The sequence below is a fragment of the Lissotriton vulgaris genome, chromosome 10 (assembly GCF_964263255.1).
Source record: "Lissotriton vulgaris chromosome 10, aLisVul1.2, whole genome shotgun sequence".
Classification (NCBI taxonomy): Eukaryota; Metazoa; Chordata; class Amphibia; order Caudata; family Salamandridae; genus Lissotriton; species Lissotriton vulgaris.
Window position 1 is genome coordinate 237119422 of NC_141698.1, and position 21647 is coordinate 237141068.

The following is a 21647-nucleotide window of genomic DNA, read 5'->3' on the forward strand; positions in this document are numbered from 1 at the left end:
ATCCCCTGGCTTAATTAGATTATTTGTGTATTTAAGGATGTCTTCAAATTGCATATTCGTGATAACCCACTTGGTGTTATAGACCTGCCTAAGAAAGAACTTAAAAATGTTTTTGAGGGCCAGTTTTCTAAAGCGTAATGCTGTGACTTCTCTGTACCCCACACATGTTTTTTTATGATAAGTATAATATGTCGGGACCGGGCTTTGCAGGATACCTTAAAGTGGTTACCATTCGTTCTCACCAATATGTTTTGACAAGACTGCGAATGGGGACCATTCATTTGCTTGTTGCATGCCCGCATGTTAAGACTCACACTATTGCCCCTTGCCCATGTGATGGGACTTCAAAGCAATGTCCGGAGCACTTTTTATTGATTTGCCCATTTTATCTTCATTTCCGTAAAACCTATTTGAAACCACTTTTAAAAAAATATAATGTATCCACTGTCGAATCTGCTATGAGGCTTTTATTCGGACTTGACTCGCAGGACATTTGTTTTTTTACCTCTGTTTTTATTCTAAAATCGGTATATTTGAGGAAAAATATGTCCTTTCTTACATGAGTATTTATAATTAGCCGTATTTTATATGTATTTTATTGTATCATGCATCTATGTACTTTTATGATTATTGTAAACAAATAATCGAATAAAGTTTTTGAATTGAATTGAGTTACTATTTATGGTATCCCTGATAGCAAGATCACTTATTCTACAACTGTGGAAAACAGAGTACCGACTTTCAATGCTTGGAAAGGAACACTGACAAATTTAGCGGGGTGGTGGAGCCGTGTAACACTGGCCCACTTAGTCCTCCTGCAGATCCCTATACACATATACAGGGGCTTAACACGGAAATGGGTATTGATGGATCGGGGAACACAGTGCTCCCTCATATAGTGCCCTCCCCTTATGTAACTTCGGGTGTTGAAGTGCCACTGGGCAGTGTTGCCTCTTCAAAACCTGTTACAACAGTGAAGTTAATGACCGTATTATCGTGGAATGTGGCGGGTATATCGAATAAACTAAACTGCGCAAAGTGGGGATCCTTGGTGGACCAAATTGATATTTGCCTCTTCCAAGAGACTTGGGCTAGGGACGAACACTCTAGAGTAGGTTTTGCCACATTCCATGTCCCCGCCAAGTGGGGAGGGAAAGGACGAACATCAGGTGATCTTTCCATCTGGGTCGCTACCCACTTGGGTTGTACGGCAGAGAACATGGCCACATATTCCAAAGATGTACAGTGCATAATTCTGAAATGGCCAAATTCTTTCAAACTAGCTATTGTGAATGTATATTTGCGCCCAGTTAGTTTGCCTTCCGAATCGGCCACTATTGATGATTATCTCATTTTCTGAGCAGAGTGCCCAGTGACTGCCATCTTCTGGTGGCTGGAGATGTGAACTGTCACTACGAGCCTCTCCAAGGAATGAGTGAGGGTTCTCTTATGGTCGAGGATGATTTCTGGGCTATTCCATCATGCCAAACTCCACGTCCCAAGTCATGGTCTCCCTTAGCGGTTCAGATCATGGCCCTTACTTTAAATAATTCTCTAAGGGCCTGCAATGGACGCACACTGCTCGACACCCCATCGATGTGCACTTTTAATAAAAGGGGTCACGAATCTCGCCTGGATTACATCATGGTGGAGACAAGGTTGTGGTCTAAGGTTATTGACTTCAGAGTAATCCCTAGGGTCGATAGCGACCACAATGCACCTTGGCGGGGGATGGCCTTCCCAGGGCCAAAGGAATTTTCAACTCCAGAGACTCATGATCCTGGTGAAGGGATGACACTTTCAAATAATAGACGTAGGTTAAAGTGGGGTAAAATAGTGAAATCCCAAGACGAACTTGCTAAACTGTATAATCTAGTTCTCCCCCGACTTCTGGAGATTGATACCTTAATTACTCAGCGGTTACCCCCAGATTCCGATGGGGAATTACGGCATATCCACCTGGACTTGGTTTCTGACCTGGCAGAGGTTTTTAATCCCCAGGTTCCCTCTAGGAATAAGCCCAAAATCCGTGAATTAAGACTGCACTATCAAGAAGTGATAGCTCATGCAAAGAGTGATTGGGACCTGAATAGGTGGGCCAATCTAACCTCTGCCCTGGACTCAAGGGATGCACGTAGATTTTGGTCACTAGTTTATAGAGGCTCGGGGGAACCAAAATCAGCAATAGAGCCTAATATTGATGCATTAGTGTGGGAATCACATTACAAAGCCTTATACTCAGATGTACCGGTTGAGAACAGTATGGCGGCACCTGTACTTTTGAATGCTCAGGATGAGACCCTAGAGTTCACCTTGGGGGAGGTGTCTCACGCAATAGGGAAACTTTCAGTGGGTAAGCCTCCAGGACTTGATAAACTCCCTGGGGACCTTTTTAGGCATCAACCAGGGATTTGGGGCCCTTACCTGCTCATTCTTTTTAACGCAATTTTGAGAGGCATGGAGGTCCCCTGTACTTGGCTGAGAGCAGAGATAGTCCCGATTTAAAAGAAGGGTTCTCCTCTGCTCCCAGCCAACTACAGGCCCATAAGTCTTATTGACGTCCCGCAAAAATTTTTTGCGCGGCTTATCCTCGACCAACTGCTGGCTTGGATGGAGGAACATGATGTTCTAAGTCCCTTTCAGGCGGGGTTCAGGAGGAACACGTCCACCATGGATCAGATCTTTCGCCTGATCCTTTTGTATTGGAAAACGGCAAGATCAATGGTGGCAGCCTCTACATGGTGTTTGTGGACCTCCGGTCCGCGTTTGACCTAGTGCCACGGGGAAAATTGTGGGGGGTTCTCCAGGATTTGGGCGTTCTGCCCCAAATATTGAATGTGTTGATTAGGCTTCATGAGGGGAATTTTGCCCAGGTCAGATGAGGGAGGAATGGGGCATTGTCGCAAAGGTTCCCAGTCGCGAGAGGGGTGAGACAGGGCTTTGTCTTGGCACCGACCCTGTTTTGCCTCTACGTAAACGGTGTAATTTCACACCTGGACAGTGTCCCCAACAATGACGCGCCAAGGTTGGCAGGCAGGAGGGTCCCGGCGATTGTGTTTGCTGATGATACCCAGATTTTAACAGGAGGGGGGAGAGAGAGAGAGAGTCAGTGGATTCAGTCTCCCTAATAGTATGAATAAACAAAGTGGAATCCACTCAAAGTGATAGTGATCCCTAGAGTGATGGGGAACACACAGTGTTGTTTAAATGCCCCTCACACACCAACAGGCCCCTTGGTGTCATGCTTCATCATCGGGGCCTTCGCACCCCTCTACGGGATGCGGCGTGCTGCGACTCGTGGATACGCAGGAGCACTTGGAAGTGAACTATGTGTGGGGGTGTGTGTATAACCAAGGTGTGAGTGAGGTGAGGTGAAAAAAAGTGAATAATTAAAAAATACCTGGCACGTGGGAGGAAAAATAATTTTAATTTAATCCCCGGCTGGTATTGTTAAAATAAGTGCAGGGCGTGGTTTGATAGATACGAGTTAGGGTATCAAAAACCACTGTTTTCATGGGGCATTGTCGCAAAGGTTCCCAGTCGCGAGAGGGGTGAGACAGGGCTTTATCTTGGCACCGACCCTGTTTTGCCTCTACGTAAACGCAGTAATTTCACACCTGGACAGTGTCCCCAACAATGACGCGCCAAGGTTGGCAGGCAGGAGGGTCCCGGCGATTGTGTTTGCTGATGATACCCTCCTGCTTTCCAAGTCCCCTATGGGGATCCAACGGATACTGGATGGCTTTGGGGACTTCTGTCGGTTCCGTGGACTCGAGATAAATGCTGATGTAACAAAATGCATGATATTTAATCCTCCGGCATCTACTCGAGCAAATCCGACCCTGGGCAGTGTGAGGTTGGAAAGGGTCACAACATTTCAGTATCTTGGGGTCACACTCCATGAAAATCTCTCCAGGCGACCTCAACAAGTTAAATCCGAACTGAAATTATCACAGTTGGCGGGCGGTATATTTAAAGTTTCAAATGCATCGACGTTCAAACCAGTGAGCCCAGCCCTGGAGATTTATAAGACCCAAGCAAGGGCTGCAGCTCTTTATGGTGGGGAGCTTTGGGGCCATTCATTCGGGATGCAAATCACTAAGATGAAAGCAAAATTTATTAGGTTGCTGACTCTTCCTCAAAGCTCCCCGTTACTCCCACTAAGGTTAGATCTGGGACTGTTACCTATACAAGATGAGCTATCATTAAAGCTGCTTAGGTTTTGGCGTAGGCTATGGGTAACAGATCTGCTAAACTATAGAGAAGAGCTGAAGCAGATATTAAGTTACAACAGAGTAGGCAAAATTCCATAGCTGGCGTTTATAAAGCGTGAACTCTTAAGTCTAGGTTTGCCCGATATGTGGAACAATCCGGAAAGGGGTTGTTCCGATATATCGCGCAAATCTCACACCAGGATTTACAAGGAAAAAAAAAATGAACTCTGTAGTCTGTGCCCCTAATCCTGGCACCCTGACTAATTCCTTTTTAGCTTTCAAAAATTCTTACTTCTTTGAGGATTTTATGGATGTTGTTTTCCCGATTTTAGCGAGGAAACTTTTTATTCAATGGAGATACGGGACTTTAACACTCAAAGCTTTTACCAACAAATGGTCAGCCTCCACTAAAGTCCTGTCCAGGGTGTAGCTGTGACGCAGAGGATGAACTTCATGTCATCTTCTGGTCAGCCTACACTAAATCCAGGAAGTACTGGCTGTTACCACTTTGCAGTAACTTAGGCTTTAAAAACTGTTCATATGCTTTTAGGATCCTAAAAACTAACACCAAGTTTTATTGTAAACTCACTTTCTAAGTATTTGTTAGCTATATGGTCCAAGCGACACCAAATAATTGATATTGAATGCTAAGGTTTAAAATATTCTGACCTTTTTATGCATTATGATTAATATGTGTATAATGAATTTCATGGTGTCTATTTTATGCATTTTATATTCTATCTCCTTTTATTATTGTTACCTTGTACTCTTTTATTGCCTAAATGGTAGAAATAAAGAATTTTTCAATTGAATTGAAAGCTTGGAAAGCTAAAATACTAAAAGTTCAGGGAAGGGAAAGAAAATATACACTAAGGTCACGGGGTAATCAAAAAATGATAAATTCTGGAGTGTTTTTGAATGCTAACGGGTTTCTCTATTATACTATATTGTTCAATGCACATTGCACCTTATAAGGAATATGCACTTTGCACTTTATAAGAAATATCTTCTCCCAGCATTAGTACTTATGTGCCACATTTCTACCTTGTTGTGTATGTATTTTATAGTTTCTCTTACATTTTAAATGAAACTGATATGTACTGTTTTTTATGCTTATATGAACTCCCAATAAAAAAAAATCATAATAATTAGAGACTATGGTTCTATCTAACTTTAACCTCTGCCTACCTCTGGGGTCAATTGGTCTCTATACACACTATACCTCATTTTGGTGTAGTATATGTTAAACCAGTTTCCAACAGATGGTGACTGTTTATTAGCAATATGAGCCAGTTTCTGAACACATGGTCCGCCTTCCTGTCGCAATGGTTCAAGAGCTTCAGGATTTATTATGAGACTATGGTACATGTTTTCCTACAGCACCTGTTCCTCCACCTCCTCAGCCACCACTGCCTGTCATTTCACCACCTCGTACTTGAGTACCTGTGTCTACTTCTTATCCGGTGGGGGATACTAGTGGGCCTCAACCGCTACAACAACATCCAGATAATTCTGACGAGGGAGAAATTGAAGATGCTCATCCTCGGACAGGAGGTCAAATAGGAGATGAATGGGTTGACTGTCATCAACTCCAGCGTCTCCCTCTCCTCAGATGATAGAATCTCCACCAGAGGATATAGGCGGCTTTCATGCTTTAATTGAGAGCGCATCATCTTGTTTTCAATTATCCCTGACAACTCCTGCAAGTTCACCTGCATCCGGACCTGCACCACTCCACCAGTGCCCAAGACCTCGACGAGCAACAGCAGCAGCCACCTGAAGTGCATCCTGCTCAACACCCGCTCCATCCACAGACACGCCGTCGAGCTCTGGAACCTGCTCGACACCACAGCCCCAGACGTCGCCTTCCTCACGGAAACCTGGATGAACGCCTCCTCAGCGCCCGACATCGCCATCGCCATCCAGACGGCTACAAGATCCGGAGGGACCGCGTCAACCAGACAGGAGGAGGCATCGCCATCATCCACAGGAACTCCATCCGCATCACAACCAACACCGACACCCTCGCACCTGCCGAGCACCTGCACTTCCAGATCCACATCAACCCCAAGACCACCCTCCGAGGCACCCTCATCTACAGACCCCCGGGACCACGCACACAATTCAGCGAGGACATCGCTGACTTAGTCAGCCCGCACGCCCTCCCCTCCGCTGACTACATCCTCCTCGGGGACCTCAACTTCCACCTGGAGAACAACGACCGCAACACCACCACCCTCCTGGACAACCTCGGACTCAAGCAACTGTTGACCACCCCCACCCACTACGCCGGACACACACTCGACCCAGTCTTCTCATCCAGCAAGGACATCGCCTTCAGCCACGCCACCGTACTCCACTGGACGGACCACAGCTGCGTCCACTTCAGCTTCAAAAGGACCACGATCCACCACCAACAGCCTCAGGTTGCACTCAGAAGCTGGAACGAGATCACAGCCGACCAGCTCGCGACCTCCCTGAGCAAGAACCCACCCACCAGCGCAACGAACCCCAGCCAAGCGGCCACCAACCTCACGAAGTGGATCAGCGACTGCGCAGACGACCTCGCCCCTCTGAGGACCCCGCCTAGCAGACCCGGCAGCAAGAAAGCCCCATGGTTCACCGACAAACTCAAGAGCTCCAAGAAGCACTGCAGAGCCCTTGAGAAAGCCTGGCGCAGAGACCCAACACCGGACAACATGACTGCCCTCAAGCTCGCCACCCGAAAACACCACCAACTGATCCACACCACCAAGAAAACTGCATTCAAGGAACGACTGGACAACAACGCACACAACAGCAAGGAACTCTTCAACATCGTTAAAGAGCTCTCCAACCCCAACGCCGGAAACAACATCACCCCTTCGCAAGACCTCTGCAACTCCCTCGCCTCCTACTTCCACAACAAGATCGCGGACATACACAACAGCTTCAGCACCCATCCGACGCACGCCACGACCGAACCACCACCACCCCCCACCACCACCCTCCGCGCCTGGACCCCGATCAGCACCCAAGACACCGTCCGCACGATGATCTCCGACCGACCCTTGCCCTCACCACGTCTTCAACAAGGCCGACGCTGTCATCGCACCCCACCTGCGGGACGTCATCAACACTTCCTTCAACACCCCTACCTTCCCAGAAAGCTGAAAGCACGCCGAACTCTGCGCCCTACTAAAGAAGCCATCAGCCGACCCCACCGACCTCAAGAACTACCGACCCATCTCGCTGCTCCCGTTTCCTGCAAAAGTCAACAAGCAGCTGGCCGCCTTCCTCAAGACTAACGGATCCCTCGACCTCTCGCAGTCTGGCTTCCGGGCCAACCACAGCACCGAGACCGCCCTGATCGCAGCAACCGTTGACATCCGAGCCCTGCTCGACAACGGAGAAACAGCGGCCCTCATCCTCCTAGACCTCTCCGCGGCCTTCGACACTGTCTGCCACCGTACCCTAGTGCGGCGCCTCAGCAACGTCGGAATCCAGGAGAAGGCACTGGAGTGGATCATCTCCTTCCTCGCCGGAAGGACACAGAGTCCGCCTCCCCCCATTCAGATCAGAAGCCACCGAAGTCATCTGCGGCGTTCCTCAAGGCTCCTCGCTCAGCCCAACCCTCTTCAACGTCTACATGAGTCCCCTCGCAGCCATCGCACGCCAGCACAACCTCAACATCCCCTACGCCGACGACACCCAGCTGATCCTCTCCCTCCCCAACGACCCCGCCACCGCCAGAGCCAACCTACACGAAGGGATGAAAGAGGTAGCCGAATGGATGAAGAACAGCCGCCTGAAACTGAACGCGGACAAGACGGAAGTCCTCATCCTGGGATCCTCACCCTCCGCCTGGGACGACTCCTGGTGGCCCCCCGCCCTAGGCAGCGCACCCAAACCAACAGACCACGCACGCAACCTGGGCTTCATCCTGGACTCCTCCCTCTCCATGACCAGACAAGTCAACGCAGTCTCCTCGTCGTGCTTCAACATCCTACGCATGCTACGCAAGCTCTTCCGGTGGATCCCCACCGAGACCAGGAAGACGGTCACCCAGGCCCTCGTCACCAGCCGACTGGACTACGGCAACTCCCTCTACGCCGCAACCACCGCCAAACTCCAGAAGAGACTCAAGCGGATCCAGAAAGCCTCAGAACTACTCATCTTGGACATCCCCCGCAGCAACCACATCTCCGGACACCTGAGACCTGCACTGGCTCCCGGTCAACAAGAGAATCACCTTCCGTCTCCTCACCCACGCACACAAAGCCCTGCACAACCAAGGCCCAGGATACCTCAACAGCCGCCTCAACTTCTACGCACCCAAACGCCAGCTTCGATCGACCGGCCACGCCCTCGCCGCCGTCCCCCACATCCGAAGAGCCACCACAGGGGGAAGATCCTTCTCCTACCTCGCCGCCAAGACTTGGAACTCCCTCCCGACCCACCTCCGCCTGACCCACGACCACCTCGCCTTCAGGAAGCAGCTCAAGACCTGGCTGTTCGAGCAGTAGCGGACCCCCCCTCCCCTAGCGCCTTGAGACCCTCCGGGTGAGTAGTGCGCTATACAAATGCTTTGATTGATTGACAGTAAAGCAATTAGACTGCTTTTTTTAAATGATTTTAAGGACCTATCTAGGGAATCGGTTAGGTCTATTCCTGTTGGTGACCACATATGGGAAGAAGGATTAAAAGTAATGAGGACAAAATTGACAAGAAGTAGAAGGGTCCTGGCGATGCTTCCGTGTGTCTAGTAAGTCATCCTAAGCCTGATTCCGCCATCTCACAGGCCGCACAACGGAAATCAAGGAACCCTCTAGCGCCCATCACTTCACCATCTGATAGGGAAGGGAGGCGCTTGGATAATATTGGGAAAAGGTTCACAGCAACATCAGGTGCAACTGTTCGTGCTGCTAACGCTCTTGCGATCTTAGCCAGGTATGATCGACAAATGTGGTCGGACATTGCCCAATTTTTGGATCTCCTTCCAGATGACAAGAAAATGGAAGCTAGAAAGATCCTGTTGGAAGGAGACAGGTCAGCATCTGAAATTGATGCTTCCATGGATATTGCTTCTTTAGCTTTCCATCTGCTTGCTGGAGCCGCTGTCCTTAGACGCCAGGATTGGCAGAAAGCAACTATTTTCCGCCCTGAAGTACAAAGCAAGATATTGAATATGCCGTTTGATGGTGAAATTCTCTTTGGCAAGCATACAGAGGATGCCTTGCAGACCTCCAAAACTGATACGGATACGGCTAAAGCTCTAGGAACGCTCCAATACAGAAAGACCCCCTTTAGTGGAGCACAAGGCAGGGGAAATTGTTCGTTTCGAGGAGGTTATCAAAGGTCCCAGCCTCAAACCTACACCTCTTACCGGCCATCCCACCAGCAGCAACAGCAATATTGTGCAGCACCACAGGCTGCCAACTCCAGACAGCCTAGACGAAAACAGCAGGCGCAGCCCAGAGATTCGGGTTGTAAACTGTGACAACACTTTGCCGTCTGCCGCTCCTCTGTCTTTCCTGAAGAAAGCCCCCTTATTTTCTGCATCAATGGAAACCAATAACATCAGACAAATGGGTCCTAGATATAATAAGGTATGGCCATACCTTCGAGTTCACCTCAACGCCCCCTCATCACCCTCCTCAAAGATCAACACCATCCGATCTATAGTTATTAAAGAAGGAAACTTTGATAATGCTTTGTAAAGGAGCAATAGAAAACTTTAAGAAAGGAAAAGGTTTCTACTCTAGATTTCCTGATTTAAAAAAAGTTGGGTGAATGGCTTCCCATTTTAGACCTCAGAAAACTCAACAAATACCTGTTGAAGAAATCCTTTCGCAGGGTCACTCTTCAGGAGATTTTACAACTTCTGAACCATTCAAATTTCTTTTTTTTAGCAAGCCTAGATTTGGAAGACGCATACTTCCATATCCCTATCCACCCCCAACATTGAAAATGTCTGTTTCTCTGTGGCAGGAGCTCATTATCAGTTCAAGGTCCTTCCCTTCGGCCTTCGCTAAGCTCCACGGGTTTTCTTGGAGTGCCTTGCTCCCATGGCAGCGTTCCTATGGCTGAAAGGCCTACAGTTCTCCAGTATTGGGGTGTCTTTCATAGATTCACATACCTGAATCATTCCCCATTCTCGGAGTGGGAGTCAGACGGTACATAAAAAAGCAATAATTTGCATATAAGAAACCAAAACCCTTGGTAACAACCAACCAGGAAGTAAAGTTGCCCTAAGCTACAGTGAAAAACTTCCACACTCATGACTATCCTAGTCATTTTGTATAGACCAAACTGCAGACAAACAGGCGTCCGCACCCACCAGAATGTTCTCCTCAGAGGCTCAGGCTCTCAGATTTTCTACCACACGTTGTGTGAAGGGAGTCACCCTGAGATCTGCTCAGTACTTCACTTTTCTGACTGAATTTCTTCATCCAGGATGTCATCTACTAAGAAATCTCTCTTCAGGCCTTGTGATTCTTGTGGGAAGCTCCGGCTTTTTAAAGAAGATCCCCACAAAACGTGCATTTATTGCCTTTATCCTGATCATGAGGTGAGAGACTGTAAAATCTGCAGGACCTTCCCTCAAAAGACAGAGAAGGACGCCTTCTTCTGTGGCTGCTGATGATAAAAGACCAAGACAACACTCTTTCTGAGGTGAGAAGTGTGGCTTCAGGGTCATCTATAACTTCAAGGAAGAGGAAGGCTGAGGAAGATTCATCTTCCACTGGGGCTAAGGTGTTGAGGAAAGCTCAGCCCTCCAAGGGCTCTGGCCTCTCTTCTGGGAAAAAAAGGCTTCTCCACATTCTGAATCTGTTTCGCCCCCTAAAAAGACTGGGAAGTCTTTAACATCTAAGCGGCTTCCTGAGAACGTTTTACCTCAGAAGAAAAAGTCTACTCCGTCGACTGAGTCGTCGTCTGTTCCATATTTGTCGATTACCATCGTCGACGCCACCTCAATGTCGACGGTAACCTTCTCATCCCCCAAGCCCAAGATGATTGTCGTCGGCCTCTTCACCGTCGACGCTGGTCACGGTAAGGCTTATTTCGTCGACTAAGATAATGCCTTCCATCGCCGATGCTCCGCCGCCGAGTGCGTCGCCGAAAACCAGCTTGATGTCGATGACCCCACCGTCGACGAAGATCCCACCGTCGACCGCTTCATCGTCGCCAAAAAATGTCCCGTCGACTAAGGATTCCTCGTCGTCGAAAATATCCTCGACTAAGATTACACCAAAAGTGACTGTCTTGTTGACACCTTCGACGGCACCGTCTACGAAGAAACCGCAGACGCCACTTTTATCAAAATGTACTGAGTTACAAGTATGGTCATTTACACCATCTAAGACCTCCTTTGGCCAACCAATTACATCACCTTCGTGGATTCAGAGACATGGCTCCTCATTACAAGCTCTGTCACCACTAAAATTTCCTGACCTATTGCTGGATTCAGATGACGATGAGGAGAAATCTGACATTTATGACAGGTTCCGCACTGTTCATTAAATATCAAGAGGAGGATCCAGACGACTAACAATATTCTGAATCTGTAGATCAAGCTCCAGCCACGGTGCCCTCAGCACAGATGCCTCTGGCGCTTCTTGATAATTTACTGTACATGTTACAGGATTCCTGTAGTCGTTTTCCTCCCTCAGGGTCGGCGGCATCCCTTCCATCCACTCCCATACCTCAGGCCTCTATATCCACTTTGAGATCTCCAAGACCAGTCTCCAGCTCCTTCTTATCACTCTCAAGAACCGAACACCACTGATGAGGATAGAGAAGGAGAAGTGATGATAAATCTAGTCTGTCGGAGTGGGATGATTATCAGATTCAAACGCCATCACCTTCGGCTCCAGCTACTGCTGAATCGCCTCCAGTAGACATCAGAGGTTTTCATGTACTGATGGAGAGGGCTACTAAGAGATTCTCGATCGCAATGGAAACAAAGAAAGACAAGTGCTTTCTTTATGATTTTAAAGATCAGCCGCGGAGACAAGTCAGAACGATTCCCATCATTGACTTCATATGGAAGGAAGGTTTAAAAATGATGGCAACACCCAATTCTCTTCCAGCTGTATTACCCCTATTAGACAAAGTACAAGGCACCGGCCAAATCTCCTGCATGCCTAATAGGACAACCTACGACTGATTCTGTCGTCGCTCAAGCGGCGTAAAGACGTGCCAGGAACCCCCTCTTCACCTTTTTCAGCTCCACCTGATCGAGATGGCAGGTGCTTTGATTCCATCGGAAAGGTGGTCTCCACGATGGGTGCAACCACTGTAAGAGCTGCGAACTTCCTAGCAATATTAGGGAGATACGACAGGCAGATGTGGTCCGACATCTCCCCTTATGTTGACATGCTACCAGAACCTGCAAGAACCGAAGCAAAGCAAGTATTGCGAGAGGGCGAGCTGGCTTTAGCAGAGATAATCGATGCAGCAGTAGACGTGGCGTCTACAGGCTTCAGACAGCTAGCAGGTGCTGCGGTGTTAAGAAGACAAGGGTGGCTGAAGTCCACATCGTTTCGCCAAGAGGTCCAGACCAAAATAATTGACATGCCCTTTGATGGCGAGTTTCTCTTTGGCCAGCATATTTACGAGGTTCTACAAGCCATAAAGAGACACTGAAACAGCGTGATCTTTGGGTAGCCTGCAGTTTTGCAAGTCGTCCTTTCGAGGAGCCAAAGGACGTGGATCTTTTTCAAACAGAGGAAACTACAATCAGCAGAGCCTGCCACCATCTCTACCTCCCCAGCCCCCCCCCCCCCCCCCAGTCTAAGGTTGGAGGGAAAATATCCCAATACTACTCAAATCGGTCCGCAATTACTACAGACAAATCGGTCCTCAATATAGTGGCCAGAGGACACAGTTTAGAATTCGTGAAAATCCTCCCAAGGGCCCACCTCCAGCTCATATCCAGGAGTTGTTCACCCAAATACACTCAATGGTTCGGAAGGGAGCGATCAAAAGAGTTCCTTACTTGCAAAAGGGAACGGGCTTTTACTCCAGATTCTTCCTCATAAGGAAAAAATTGGGGGAATGGCGTCCCATCCTCGACCTACGTGCCCTCAACAAATACTTAAAGAAGTTGACCTTCCAAATGTTAACACTTGAGAAATACACAATGACCCGCACAAGGTAAGATTATACACAGATTGTATCTTTTGCAAAAAATCATGCAACAGTATTTTCAGAACATGTAATATAGACGCTTTCCAAAAGAGAAGTGAAGTCCAAATCTTGAAAGTTGTAATGGAAAAACTTTTTATTCATGAAAAACAGGAATTCATTGATTTGCTAGCAGCCAACGCGTTTCGTCACTAACGTGACTTCTTCAGGGCTATGAGGTCAGTAAAACTGTCACTTATACAACTTGCAGCACTAGAGCAGAGATACGTCCAGATGGGGACATTTGAGGAACTGTTTATCTAGTCCCTTTGTATTCAGTGTAGCTTGTAAGTGATTCAGATCTGTGTAGTGGTTTTAGATTTCTTGCTTCTGTTCAAGGCCCCCATTCATTGGGATGAGGACCTCGGGCAAGACGGTGGCGGCACGCTAAAAATGCCCGCTTTTTACTGAGGAGAACCGTTGGGGCCTTGAACAGAACAAAACCTACATATATAACAGAGCAAAAAAAGATATTACTGGGGATACACCAGAGTAACCCTGACAATGTTGTCTATGACTTAGAAGCAAGAAATCTAAAACCACTACACAGATCTGAATCACTTACAAGCTACACTGAATACAAAGGGACTAGATAAACAGTTCCTCAAATGTCCCCATCTGGACGTATCTCTGCTCTAGTGCTGCAAGTTGTATACGTGACAGTTTTACTGACCTCATAGCCCTGAAGAAGTCACGTTAGTGACGAAACGCGTTGGCTGCTAGCAAATCAATGAATTCCTGTTTTTCATGAATAAAAAGTTTTTCCATTACAACTTTCAAGATTTGGACTTCACTTCTCTTTTGGAAAGCGTCTATATTACATGTTCTGAAAATACTGTTGCATGATTTTTTGCAAAAGATACAATCTGTGTATAATCTTACCTTGTGCGGGTCATTGTGTATTTCTCATTGTATGTGATGTTTTACATCACTATCTAGGGGGCGTTTATGGGTCACGCCCTCGACCAATACGCACAGGTTTTCTGAATATTTAACTTAAGACTATATATAGTGGAATACTGTGCAGGCAGCAAATAGCTCTGACCCTATCCCTGTTGTTTTTTGCAAATGTGAACACTTCAAGAAATACTCCAGTTTCTTTCATTGGGGGATCACATGGCCACCCTCTACCTTCAAGACGCTTACCTTCATGTGCCAATCCTTTACAAGCACAGAAAATGTCTACGATTTAGAGTGGCTGGCAGGGATTTTCAGTTGAAAGTTCTCCCCTTTGGACTTCGCTCAGCGCCCTGTGTTTTCACAAAAATGATCGCCCCGGTAGCAGCACATCTCCGCCTACAGGTCATTCAAATCTTCCCTTACCTGGACGATTGCCTTATCAAGGCCAGTTCTTTTACAATGGCAAGTGCACATGTTCAGAGATACCGGTCTCTTTTCCAGTCTCTGGGTCTCTCCATCAACTTCGACAAATCTTATCACATTCCATCTCAAAGAAAGTCTGTCTTGGGAGCCACACTGGATACCCATCTCGCTCAGGCTTTTGTCTCAAGAGAAAGGCAACACAAGATCTGCAAGATGGCTCGTCAACTACAAGAAAGAGTTTTTCAGTTCGAAAGTTCAAATCTTTCCTGGGGATGATCTTATCCTGCATCCCTCTAATACCAAACTGTCGTCTCCGAATGAGACCTCTACAAGAAGAGCTCAACCTCCAATGGTTGCAGGTTTCAGGGTCGTTCGACATTATTCACATAACCCAATCGTATGAAGGAAGTTTTTCGCTGGTGGACTTTGATGAAAAATCTACAGGAGGGATGCGCATTTCTGGCAGAGGTGCCAAAGTTTACCATCACCACGGGTGCTTCCCTTGAGGGATGAGGAGCGCACCTTCAGGAGATGACTGTCAACGGAAAGTGGAATGTAAAACAAAGAAAGTGGCATATCAACCTCCTGGAGCTACAGGCCATATTCTTGGCCTTAAAAACTTTTCGAACAGTCATACAGGAGTCCTCAGTACTAATTCGGACAGACAATACAACAAGTATGCATTACTTAAACAAACAAGGAGGGACAAAGTCAGCCCTTCTCTCCCAACAAGCCCAGGAGATTTGGGGTTGGGCTCTGGGGCACAAGATCATTCAGCAGTCTATGTTCCCGGGATTTCCAATGTACTAGCGGATTCTCTCAGCAGAGCGACAATATCCAATCACGAATGGGAGATCCACCAACCGACGCTAGACAGAGTCTTTCGGGAGTGGGGGCACCCCGATCTGGACCGGTTTGCGACAATTCAGAACCACAAATGCCCACACTTTCCAAGCTGGCTTCCCCACAATCATGCGGGAATGCGCTTTCGATGAATTGGTCTCAAATATTTGCATACGCCTTTCCTCCGATTCCATTGGTTCCCAGAGTAATCCGCAAAATGAAGAAACAATCGTGGCACATCATCCTCATTGCTCCCAGATGGCCTCGCCAATACTGGTTCACTGAGCTTCTCCTCCTCTCGGAGTGCGAACCCATTCAGTTTCCACCAATACCGAACCTCTTAACCATTCAAGGGGTCAAGTTTGTCACCCGGACCCAGCATCCTTTAAATTAGCAGCTTGGCTCCTCAACACCTTGAGTTCGCACACTTAGATATTCCTGCGGATTGCCAAGAAGTCTTAGCCAATGCTAGAGTACTTGCAACGGTTAAGACATACAAACTCAAATGGAAGAGATTTTGTGCTTGGTGTCATTCTGTTAACTTACATCCAATTCAGGCCAAGTCAAGTCAATTAATTTATATAGCGCGCTACATACCCAGAGGGTCTCAAGGCGCTTTAGGAAGGGTGGGGAATTACTTGTCGAATATCCAGGTTTTAAGTTGCTTTCTGAATGCTAGGTGGTTCTGAGTGAGGCGAAGGTGAATGGGAAGTGAGTTCCAGGTTTTAGCCGCCAGGTAGGAGAAGGATCTTCCTCCCATGGTGGTTTTGTTGATGCGAGGTACAGCAGCAAGGGCTTCGGTTGGAGGAGCGTACCTGGCGGGAGGGGGTGTAGAAGGAAAGTCATGTGAGGCATTCGGGTCCAAGTTCGTAAAGTGCTTTGTGTGCGTGGGTTAGGAGGCGGAATGTTATCCTCTTATTGACGGGGAGCCAGTGGAGGTTTTTCAGGTGACCAGAAATGTGGTCTTTACGCGGGATGTCTAGTATGAGTCTGGCTGATGCGTTCTGGATGCGTTGGAGTTTTTTCTGAAGTTTTGCGGTGGTACCGGCGTATAGGGTGTTTCTGTAGTCCAGGCGGCTTGTAACCAGTGCGTGGGTGACCGTTTTTCTAGTTTCGGTGGGGATCCAGTGAAATGTTTTTTTGAGCATGCGAAGAATGTTGAAGCAAGATGAGACGGCGTTGACTTGTCTGGTCATCTAGTGAGGAGTCCAGGATGACGCCAAGGTTCCGTGCGTGGTCCGTCGGGATAGGTGCTTTTCCAAGGGCCTCTGGCCACCAAGAGTCATCCCAGGCGGAGGGGGAGGTACCTAAGATAAGGATTTCTGTTTTGTCTGAATTCAGTTTCAGACGGCTGTCTTCATCCACTCGGCTACTTCTTTCATTCCTTCATGTAGGTTGGTTTTGGCGGTGTTAGGGTCTTTGGTGAGTGAGAGGATCAGTTGAGTGTCATCAGCGTAGGAGATGATGTTGAGGTTGTGTTGGTGTGTGATGGCTGCGAGGGGGCTCATGTATACTTTGAAGAGGGTGGGGCTGAGTGAAGATCCTTGTGGCACGCCGCAAATGACTTCAGTGGCCTCTGACTTGAATGGTGGGAGGCGGACTCTGAGTTCTTCCGGCAAGGAACGAGGTGATCCATTCCAGTGCTTTTCCTTGGATTCCGATGTTTCTGAGGCGTTGTAACAGGGTGCTATGACAGACTGTGTCGAAGGCTGCGGAGAGGTCGAGGAGGATGAGGGCGACTGTGTCACCATTGTCCAGTAGAGTTCGAATGTCCTCTGTTGCTGCGATGAGTGCGGTCTCAGTGCTGTGTTTGGCTCGGAAGCCGGACTGTGAGGAGTCGAGGGATTTGTTGGTTTCGAGGAAGGCGGCGAGCTGGTTGTTGACAGCTTTCTCGATGACTTTGGCCGGGAATGGAAGGAGCGAGATGGGCGGTAGTTTTTGAGTTCGGTGGGGTCAGCTGTGGGTTTTTTCAGAAGGGCGCTGAGTTCGGTGTGTTTCCAGCTTTCCGGGAAGGTGGCGGAGTTGAGGGAGCAGTTGATGACGTCTCGGAGGTGTGGTGCTATGATGGAGTCTGCTTTGTTGAAGATGTGGTGAGGGCATGGGTCAGTGGGGGATCCTGAGTGGATGGAGTTCATCAGGCGGATGGTGTCCTCAGTGGAGATTGGGTTCCAGTTCATTAAGGATGTTCAAGGGGGGTGAAGGTACGGCAGAAGGTTGGGTGGGTTGGTCTCCGGGTTGGTTGTCGAAGCTGTTGTGGATGTCTGCGATTTTGTCGTGGAAGAACGAAGCTAGGGAGTCGCAAAGGGTTTGAGAGGGAGTGATGTCGTTGGAGTTGGCAGTGGGGTTGGTAAACTCTTTGACGATGTTGAATAATTCCTTGCTGTTGTGGGCGTTGTTGTCTAGTCGGTCATTGAATGCGGCTTTCTTGGCAGTCCGGATCAGTTGGTGGTGTATGCGGGTGGCGTTTTTGAAGGCGTCCCTGGTGCTGGTATTTGGGTCTTTTTTCCAGGCCTTCTCAAGTGAGCGACAGTTTCTTGGATCATCGTTGAACTAGGGGGTGTTTTTGCTGCCTAGTTTGATTTGACGTTTTTTCAAAGGTGCTAGGTTGTCGGCGCTGTTGGTTAGCCATTGAGTGAGGTTAATGGCTGCTTGGTTGGGGTTCGAAGAGTGGGCAGGGGGGTTTTGAAGAAGCGATGTGGTCGATGGTGATTTTGTTCCAGTTTCTTCGCAGAGTAGGTTGAGGAGGGTTGTGGGTTGTGGTCTTTTTGTAGACCAAGTGAACGCAGCTGTGGTCCGTCCAATGGAGAACTGTGGTGTGACTGAAGGAGATATGTTTGCTGGAGGTGAAGATAGGGTCGAGTGTGTGACCTGCGTAGTGAGTGGGGGTATTAACAAGTTGTTTGAGACCGAAGTTAGCGAGATTGTCCAGAAGGGTGGTGGCGATGCTGTCGTTGCTCTTTTCCAGGTGAAAATTGAGGTCTCCCAATAGAATGTAGTCCTCGGAGGGGAGGGCGTGTGGGGTGATAAAGTCAGTGATGTCTTCACTGAATTGTGCACGGGGTCCTGGTGGCCTGTAGAGGAGGGTGCCTCTGAGTGTGGTCTTGGGGTCGGTGTGGATCTGGAAGTGAAGGTGTTCGGCGCAGCGAGGTTGACGTCTGAGCTGGTTGAGATGCGGATGGAATTCTTATGGACGATAGCGATGCCTCCTCCTGTTTGGTAGGTGCGGTCTTTTCGGATGATCTTGTAGCCTTCCGGGATGGCAATGGTGATGTCTGGGGCTGAGGAGGCGTTCATCCATGTTTCTGTTAGGAAGGCGACGTCCGGAGAGATGGTGTCTAGTAGATTCCAAAGGTCGATGGCGTGTCTGTGGACCGAGCGGGTGTTGAGCAGGATGCATTTTAGGTGGTTGGTGTCAGATCTCTGTTTGGTGTTAGTGGATGAGGAGTTAGTCTTGGTTCTGTCATACTTGCAGGAGTTGCATGTGAAGGGTCCATGGGTGTGTCCAGGAGCGGCTTGGGCGCAGTTGGGGAGTCGGCCGGGGTTTAGGGATAAGAGGGTGGAGGCGTTGTATGTAATGCGGGTGGGGTGGGTGGTACGGGGGCCAGGGGGGTCTGGTGCTGGGCGCGGGCTTGGCGCGGACGGGCGTAGACGGGCTTACCTTCGGCGCAACTGGGGCACGACCGCTGTGCGTGAACGCTGCGTGTAGACACATCAGTCATATGTGGATAGTGGAGGGGGAGGGGCAAGGGAGGGTCAGCTGGGAGGCGGGAGTGGGGCGGAGCTACGGGCCAGGAGGCACCGTCGCAAGATGGCGGCAAAAACAAACGAAAACACGGGGCGAATGCGTGTCAGCAAGCAGGCAGGGATCCACACAGCAACCAAAGCGGAGCTCTAATTAAATTAAGATTAAAGCGCTCCTACAATAAGCCAGCACGTACACCCAACAGAGATTCGGCTCACAAACAGTGTGAAAGCACGATCAGAGCATCAAAGACCCAGGCACCAATTTCAACGCGGTGCGAGCATGCAGTAAGCGCTACACTTATAGGTATGCACAAACAATTCCAATGTCACTAAGCAGCCAAGCTCTACGATATCTCGGCAAAAGTGCTATGTTTTGGATTGTGCAAGCAGAGTATTCTAAGTCACAAAGCAGCCAAGCGCTACAATATTTATGTCAAAGTGCTACGTTTTACAATGTCTGAGCAAAGGAATTAAAGGTTACCAAGCAGCCAAGCGCTACGGTATTCGATGGCCAGGGAAGCGACCGCTACTGCCAGAGACAGGATGGTCACCAGAACAAATCTTACCGTTCTTTCTTCATTTAGCTAGATAGGCGCTATCACATTCCACGTTGAAAGCATTCTTGGTAGCCATATCGAGGTTCCGTCAAGATGGCTCGAACACTCTCTCTCTATTCAACTAGAGCGATTCAGCAATTTTTTTAAAGGGCTCTTTCGAATGTTTCCTTCTATTCAGCGTCCGCCTCCATCCTGGCTTTTGACTGTAGTAATCACTCAGCTCATGCGCGACCCCTTTGAGCCTATTCATAAGGTGGATCTCAAATTCCTTACCTGGAAGGTTTCTCTTTTTCTAGCACTGACATTGGCACGTAGAGTCAGTGACATTCAAGCATTTAATATCAAGTCTCCGTTTTTGCAATTCACGTCAAACTCTGTGTTGCTTCATACCAATTCAAGCTACATGCCTAAAGTTCCATCCGACTCATCTTAAAGAACCAGTACTTCTAAAAACATTCTTTCCTAATCCGCAAACGGTAGCGGAGAAAGCCTTGCATTCCCTTGACATTAGAAGATGTCTTAAATTCTATCTTCAACAAACTGCTACATTGCATAAGACTGACCAGTTATTTATAGCATATGGAAGGATACGTCAAGGATACACTGTATCAAAACAGACCATAGCCCGCTGGGTGTCCTCAGCTATCAGTCTGTCATCAGCAAGCAGGAAGGCCACTGCAATCATTGCCAAGGGCACATTCTATAAGAGCGGTCTCCTCCTAGACAGCCCTTTTAGCTGGAGTGCCCCCATGACATCTGCAGAGCAACAACCTGGTCCAGCAAGTATACCTTCGCCAAGCACTACTGCTTAGATGCTGCCAGTGATGCAGATACGTCAGTGGGACGAGCAGTGCTTCACAATCTTTTTAAATAAGGTGAGCCTCTGTTCTCCCTCTTCCTCTATGCTCTTTTAGACGCTTATTTTACATGTTATTATTGTTTGCAAAGCATGCGTATGCGCTAGGATACAAGAAGCTTCTATGAGCAGGATGGTGTGTACTGCTATCTACTCTGATTCAGGCATGTGAATCTATGAAAGACACGCCAATACTGGAGAAGAACAATAGTTACTTGCCTGTAATCTGTGGTTCTTCAGTATTGGTGTCTTTCATAGATTCACATGCACCCGCCCACCTCCCCTCAGAGGCTCCTCCGGCGATAATGTTGCTTTCACTCCTGTGCGAGAACATCTGAGAGTTTGAGCCTCTGAGGAGAACATTCTGGTGGGTGCAGACACCTGATTGGCTGCAGTTTGGTCTATACAAAATGACTAGGATAGTCATGAGTGTGCAAGTTTTTTCACTGTAGCTTAGGGCAACTTTACTTCCTGGTTGGTTATTACCAAGGGTTTTGGTTTCTTATATGCAAATTATTGTTTTTTTATGTACCGTGGGACTACCACTCCGACGACTGGGAATGATTCAGGCATGTGAATCTATGAAAGACACCAATACTGGAGAACCACAGATTACAGGTAAGTAACTATTGTTCATCTTCCAATACCTCGACGATTAGCTGGTAAAGGCCCCTTCTCTTCGTCAGGTTTCAGAAGACATCTTTCTGCCTGCAGCTATTTCGCTCTCTGGGACTGGCAGTCAGTCTTCGAAAATTCATTCTAGCCCCTTCTCATCGGCTAACGTTTCTGGTATACTTGTCAACAGAAAGGCTGAACACCATCTTATCTCTGGCTCACAACCTTTATGGAAGAAAGTGCGCTTCTGTACGTCTCCTCAAATCCTTTCTCCAGATGATGTCTTCCGCAATTCTCATGTTACTACGAATAAGACCAATTCAGGAG

The 21647-nt window shown here is 48.1% G+C and overlaps 1 protein-coding gene across 1 annotated transcript in view; it reads left to right on the forward strand.

The window, feature by feature from the left end:
- ABCF2 (ATP binding cassette subfamily F member 2) overlaps positions 1-21647 on the forward strand; it is a 216381-nt gene that overhangs the window by 118499 nt on the left and 76235 nt on the right. The window contains exon 9 of the mRNA XM_086939750.1: positions 8995-9689. Coding sequence (XP_086795876.1) covers positions 8995-9689 — 695 coding nt within the window. The remainder of the gene's footprint in view (positions 1-8994; positions 9690-21647) is intronic.